This window comes from Athalia rosae, chromosome 4, assembly GCF_917208135.1.
Source record: "Athalia rosae chromosome 4, iyAthRosa1.1, whole genome shotgun sequence".
NCBI classification, from domain to species: Eukaryota; Metazoa; Arthropoda; class Insecta; order Hymenoptera; family Athaliidae; genus Athalia; species Athalia rosae.
In genome coordinates this window covers 4,545,581-4,552,676 of record NC_064029.1, presented here as the reverse complement: position 1 = coordinate 4,552,676, position 7,096 = coordinate 4,545,581, and the positions used below count along the sequence as shown (strand labels likewise).

Sequence of the window (7,096 nt, the reverse complement as noted above, 5' to 3'; positions counted from 1 at the left end):
TAATCGATAAAAAGGCATAGGATGTGACGTGACCGAAATTGGCAATTTCATAGCATCGTTGCCCCACGTACTACTTTGCTTTAACTGTCCACGTAAAGTGTTGGAACACATGGGATCTAGAAAATGACAAGTTTATAGAACAATGGTCGGTTGTTGGGAACTGTTTATCGCACGGCGATTTCCTCCTCTTGTCTCAACATTCGACACTCGCTAAACTCCGCGACGACGTTTCCAACTTTATTCAGTTCAGAGGTAAAACGTATTTGGCGTCGTTCGCTCTGTTCCGAACATGTGCTTCGGTAGGTCGTAAAGTTTCTACCTGCAAAAACTCTTTACAGAAACGTACCGATTCACGGAAAAATAATCAGTCGGGCATCGGATGAAACGTTTTCAAACCTGTACAACGGTCGTCGCCTTCAGGGACCCGGTTTTTTTTATGAATAAAAGGACGATCAATGCAATACGGATTCATAAAATTCGATATTAAATATATCCTCCAATTGCAGCGCGAATTGCGTCAAAAAAAAACATCCAGTTTCACAATCTCGAGAAAAAAGCAAAAGAAAAATGTAGATAAAATTCAATTAATTATGTTTGGGAGACGGAAGAATGAGCGGGAACAATTCGGCAGCCGTATAATACCGAATTTGAAAGAAAAAAAAACAAGGAGTGAAAGAAACAAGAGAGATAACATCCCTTTATTTTTGCTCACTACACGATAAACGCGAGAAAATAATGGACTGGCATCCAGCTACATATGGAGGTAATGCAGGGTCGTGTACGGTGCAACGTATATGGTCGTTATCTGTTGAAAACAGGCGTTTTCCTGCGCGCAGGATCGCCAACAGCTGGTTAATCGCTTATGAGGTTCGTACGTATATACGCGACCGAATACTTGAGGCGTAAATGAATTTGAAATTCCTGCCAGTTATAATCATGAATGATATCAGAACATTGCAGGTACATTACTGCGAATACCCCCCCCTAATGTTCCACGTACAATAACTGACCGTGGGAGATTCGACTCGATTGCCGGGAATTTCGCTATTTGATTTCGATAAAATGAATCGCCCGACTGATCAAAAGCTGCGCGAATCCCCCTTCCCCCCGATGATCTCGTCGCGATCTTTCGATTTCGATAAAAAGTTGATCGCGGGACGAAATATCAAGTTTACACGTTAATTTTATACTTTTGACGAATCGATCTCGCTTCGATTTTCTTGAAATTTACAAAAACTTTTTACGAAACGCGTCTCCAATCGGTCGGGCGGTCCGAAAGATAATAGCGATGATCGTAAAACAAAATAAAAATTTGATTATATTTATGCGTACGGCGCACGTGTAGGAAATCTTATTCCATCGATGAATATCTAAATTTATATGTGGGCTTCTGTACAAACAAGGATTCCACGCATCGCTATACACGCGGTACAAGAATTGAAAGCAAACATGCGGTTCGAGGGATGGTTTTGCACATCCTACGATAAACTGGAATGTTTATTTTTTACTTTGTTACTTTTTATTTACAAGAAAATCTGGCGGGATTCGAATTTACGTAGAATATTAGGAGATATGAAAAGAACGCGAGAATCACTGGACTGCATCTGCATCGTATGAATTATTTATTCCGTTGAAATTAATCAACCCCGTATATCATGGATTGTGAAAAATAATTCGCGCTCCGTATTCGTATTCGTATGGAATCGAACGAACACTGATTATCGGTAATCGAAAGTTCGAAAATTGAAGAGCGTACGGGTATGTGCGGATGATATGGATGCACAATCGCGAGATATTTATAGCATATGTGAGATCTGGCTCGTACACTAATTTACAGTTACTGCAGCACGTAACTTACACATATATGCATGTCGTACATACGATCGATATTTCCAACCTGACAAAGCGATATAGTGCTATGTACGTACATATTATACATGCGATCTGGTATGGATTACAGCATGAGCGGATTTTTTTTCTTCCTTTTTTTTTTTCGACGTCAAATTCCTGATTTTCGACAACCCCCGAAATTCTCATCAAAATTTAGCAGCTTGGATTAGATTGTCTAGAACGCGGGCAAAATTTCTATGAAATTTGGAATTTGAGAAGAAACATTTTCACCCCAATCTATTAAGTATCCGTAACTATGTAGTTTGAAACCCATGCGAGTAACCCGTATGAAAAATGTCATGTACTATACTCGGGACTAATTAAAGCCAGTAGGTAAGTGGATATCAACGAAGAAGCCATTTAAACTTCGATACGGTAGACATTTAAAAAAAAAAAAAGAAAAAAAAAAGGCAGATGTTCACGTCCAGGCCAACTTCAACGGCCACTCTTCGTTTCTACGAGGAGGGGTGGCTGCACTCGGCCCGGTACGTACGTACGTTAAATCCCGCATACATGTCCGATATATATCGCGTATACACGTACATACATTACACGAATAGACACACGAGTAATATTTTCCATACGTGTTCAACACCTTTCATTGCACACAGTCGTACGTGGATCGGGTACCAGAAGTGTTCGATTTCAATACGACAATTTTCTAATACATACCCATGTGTTTTTAACGTGTATGTACCCTATGTATTTCCTATGTACCAACGTCCGCGTGTGTGGATAAATCTATATATAGATATGCGTATGTTTTTACGTTATACGCTCGGGGCACGCTTAACAGTTAGCCGGTAGCTCCGGGCGGGGGTCGCACCGTTGCAGCTGTCGTCGAGGGTTGCGGAGCGGTTGTTGGTTTCTGGGGGCAAATATATAAAGTCTATGAAAGTGGGAGAACGGGGCACGCGACAGGACGGCACCCCCATAACAATCATAGCTTAGCCACGGTGAGGATCTGCGGTGAAAGTCGCGAGCGCCCCACAGGAGCCATCGTCCTGTCGTTTGTGTGAAGAGTTAGCCCTGGCCAGGTGAGTTTTTGATAAGCGAGAAGAGAATTGAAACGGCTGAGAAAACGCGAAGGACGAAGAACCTCGTGACGTCCTCGAGATCCGTTTCGCTCGACGGATTTTGCCGGGGGGGGGGAGGATATTATTTTGAGTTTGAATTTTCGTGAATCGACAAGTTGTGACTCGGGCTGGGATAGGGATGTTTCAATCACACGGAGTGGATGGAGTTCGTCGGAAAAGCCTTCCTAAGGAAACTAAATTAATCTGGGAATAACACAACGCGGGGAGCATACTTACTATCTCGTAAAACAAGCGAGCGTGGGGGTATCGCGGCGGTGGTTCGTAATTACGGTTTTGAATAAGCAAGGGATTCTCTCGGCGTAAACTTTTCTTTGGAGGAGAGCCTTTATTCCGCATTTCGGTATGTTCGAGGGTTATTTTAATTTCGCATTGTGTACACATAACTTCATTGATCCAAAGTTTATCTACAGCCATTCAAATCGCCGGTGACTTGTTAGTTTCAAATTGTTTCGGCGAAATCATCCCCCTCGCTCCAACGTATGCCGCTCACTTTCGGGTTTTCGCCCTCCGATGATGAATTTTGTAAAAATAATGAATCTTCTCACCAGTCGATCGCTCCGAATGTTTTCGACGAATAGAATAAGGTGAATCGTGACCGACTGGTTTGGGATATTCGGATTTGCTGATTTTTCGTGACGTTGCCTTTAATTTCAATTTCACAGGTTCGCAGTGACTAGGCAAACTTTGGGAAAATGAAGCGCTCGTTGTCGGTGAGATTTTAAATGACGTTTATTATGATTTTACGAGACTGTCACGCGTGTGGTTCGTACCGTGACTGATTTATTTATCGAGTCTAAAAATGGAGAACACGATGATCGTCCTGATTAAAAATTAGTCGAGCGGAGATATTTGTAAAATTCGAAAAACTGGTCAATCTCTTCACGGATATTGATGAAAAATAATTTTTAAGGCGCCGTGCTTGGCGGATGGCGAAGAAAACGGGTCGAAAAAAGCGAAGGAAGAATCCGAAGTGAGTAAATGAAAGTTATTGCGAACCAACGGTAGGATTTGCACTCTGATATTCTGTAACGTAATCCAAAATTTGAAACTCGCAGGAACCTACCGGCCGTGAATACTTGCAGCTCGCTCTGGCCAGGGTTCTGGAGCTCCAACGCCAGGTCAAGGACGAGACCTACACATCCGACAACACGAGCGACCTTGGTAATTTAAGGATACGTCCTATTGGCGGTTGATAATTTAACGGGTACGAACTATTATCTCAAAAATTCGTCTTTCTCGTAGGAGAATCGGACAGCGAGGAAGACGTGATGAAAGAAGTTCTGATAAAAGTCTTCAAGGACCTGCCGGGATCTTCGCCGGCGGTGACTTCTATTATCAACAGAGCAACGCGGCCCCAGCCACCCCAAATTCGTGCGATCAGAGATAAGCGAATTCAGTTATCGGGTTACGATACGTGTCGTAAAGTAGCTCTAGAATTCATGAACACGGTTGTAAAGAGCACTCCTGTAACGGAGGAAGATTTCGAGAGATTTGAAATGGGGACATTTTCTCGAATTGAAACAAAAATGGCCGATCACAAAACGGGACTGACGGGAAATCGCGGTGCGGACAAAAACGGGGGTGAAAATTCAAATGGCCGTCTTCCATCGAATTCGGTCATCAATGGTTTCAGAAATTACGTTAAGCCTGGCCAGCTTTTCTCCGCTGATACTGTTCCGAAATCCGCCAGATTTTTCAACGGCAATAACAAACGACTAGGAAATTATTCCGGCCAATATCCGCTGCCTCGATTCGCCGATGGTCCTTCGTCCTCCGGCGAACCCGCTAATAATCTAAATCAAAGATCAATCGATGGAAATCGTCGAGATAATTCACAGGGGATGCAACGTCCCTCGCGGGGATCGCTGAACTTTGTAGACGCCGAAAGAAATCCAATCATTTCCCGAGATTACGAAATAAGAGTGAGAATGCTCAAGGGGTTGGATCTGCACTTGGCTACCAAGCAGAGAGATTTTACAGCGAGGTTGATGAGGCAGTGAAAAAAAAAAAAAGAAAACGAAAACCAACAGCCTGCAGGTCAATATTTTTTTATACCTACATTTATATTGAACTTATCTAGTCGTCGCAGATTATTTTATAATTACTTGTACGAAAAAATTATATATTTATCATAATTTATTTGTAATCTAGTCACGTGTGTAACGTAACCAATAATATTTCAACGAGCTCTAGTCAGAAACCCGAGTCTTAACGGACGCTCAGAAGCTATAAAAAATTCATATCAGTAAATAAAACAATTTTATTCAACCAATTTGTTAATTTTTGATACACGAATCGACAGATTGTTGTCCATTAAATAATTCATCATTCCATAACTCGTTTGATCGACGATCAAACTCATCGATAAATCTTGACAAAATTGATTGTCGGTACCAGTCCACATAATTTTTATCTCCGAACCTCTCATTCTGAGTTTTTGATTCTCCACTGAATAAAATAATTCCACAACAGTTGTGATTCGGTTTGGTTTTTTATTCATCGATATACATTAATTTACGAGTATTAATTTACAATAGCATCGATTATGCCATCATATTTATTTGGACTAGACAAAATGTGTCAAATAATTGCACGCTTATAAATATACGCTATACAACAGCTTTACAAAAATATTGAAAGCACGTCGGTATCGATCTAGAAACTATCTACAAACTACCGGTTGAGTATTTTATCGGCAAGTTTCGCGCATGATGGCTGGTAATTAAAAACAAGAAACAAAAAATTCCTTCTTCCGTTCGTGGATCTTCGGTTTCCAGCGGATAAGACGGAGGAGAAAAGTTTTACAAAAAATACTTCGTTCACACGGAAATTAATTACGTCGTTTATATTTCAGTGTTGAAAAGAGAAAAAATCTCATGGCTATTGATTATCATTAATTCTTTGTTTTTTTTTTTTGACTAGTAAAACACCGTTTGGCATCAGTTGCAAGTAAATATAATGAGCCGATCGTTATCGATCGTTTTTTAATTCGTTTTACCTACTAATTGCACACCAATAAATACACCTATTCCATTATCAACTAATCATCGAACTCCTCGCGCCCCATTTTTCATGTATTTTATATTCACACGAATATCGTGTGGTATAGAATTAATTTCAACAAAATTTTGATCCCAAAAATTCCGCGAATTCAGAATTCGCGTGTTTCCTTTTTTCCCTCTCTCACGTGTCCCCGGGGAAATAATTTACCGTTCAACAAATTCCGACGTGAGCGTGAAAAAGGGTTGTAAAAAGCGCCGCTGAATTTTCCGAGAGATGATCAGCGTTTCAACTATCTCATTATGTTATATAACGATCATTGATCGATTCGTGTTTCGTAGGTCAAATCCTTCCCCCTAAAAATGGCCTCGAGGATAATTTTCCTGTCGATTTTCTCGCCGTTCGCTTCCATCAATGCGATAAATTGCTGATATCTCTGCCACGCCGTAACAGGTGGACCGTCTTCCGTGCTCGGTGAAGAACTTCTGTATTTTCCGGTGGCCACGTTCTTCAATTTCTCCTCAGACGTTGGGTACATACTCTCCACTTCGGGAATCATCTGTTGAAAATAAACGATCATCCGTAACGAAACTCTGTACAAAAGTCAGTGAGTACATTCGTACTCGTGTAACTCGTATTATTAGCTACATAACGCATATTTCATTATTCACGTAGGCAGCTAATTAAACTATTATTCTCTCCTTGTAATTCTCACGTTACAAAACCACGTGACACCCGTTCGCTTATTGAGCGGTAGTCCGCGATATTACCCGTTCGCGTTATGCACCACCTATTGTGTACGGACGAGGCGGGGGAAAATATGGAGGAAAATCGATCGTTCTATTTAGGAATAGAAAAGAAGAAGAAGAAAAAAAAAAAAAACAAAGGGGGGAAGAAATGGGTATCTCGCTACGGTGCAGTGGGATGTTAAAAATGAGTTTATGTTTTTACTCGGAATATATTTCGCGGGATAAGCTCGATGTTTGTAAGTCGTGTTATAGACAGGCTTTATAAGCTCTGAAATCAATAACAGGAAGAGTGTAACTTGGTTACTGTATAAGGATTCGGAAATCGTGGTTGAGTACCTCTTCCCCTTTGCATTTCTATAG

The 7,096-nt window shown here is 41.0% G+C and overlaps 1 protein-coding gene across 1 annotated transcript; it reads left to right on the top strand.

Moving 5' to 3' along the window:
- The first annotated feature begins 2,386 nt into the window (after window positions 1-2,386).
- LOC105688917 lies at window positions 2,387-6,013 on the top strand. The gene is made up of 5 exons (XM_020854013.2): window positions 2,387-2,927; window positions 3,650-3,697; window positions 3,898-3,957; window positions 4,043-4,148; window positions 4,230-6,013. The coding sequence occupies exons 2-5, from the start codon at window positions 3,680-3,682 to the stop codon at window positions 4,985-4,987; spliced, it is 942 nt and encodes a 313-aa protein (XP_020709672.2). The 5' UTR covers window positions 2,387-2,927; window positions 3,650-3,679; the 3' UTR covers window positions 4,988-6,013.
- Window positions 6,014-7,096: the final 1,083 nt, after the last annotated feature.

Bases quoted from the DNA above. Each gene is read 5' to 3' on its own strand.
- LOC105688917 (XM_020854013.2), top strand. The intron at 3,958-4,042 runs GTGAGTAAATGA...TGAAACTCGCAG, and splicing joins AAGCGAAGGAAGAATCCGAA to GAACCTACCGGCCGTGAATA. The intron at 4,149-4,229 runs GTAATTTAAGGA...TCTTTCTCGTAG, and splicing joins CGACAACACGAGCGACCTTG to GAGAATCGGACAGCGAGGAA.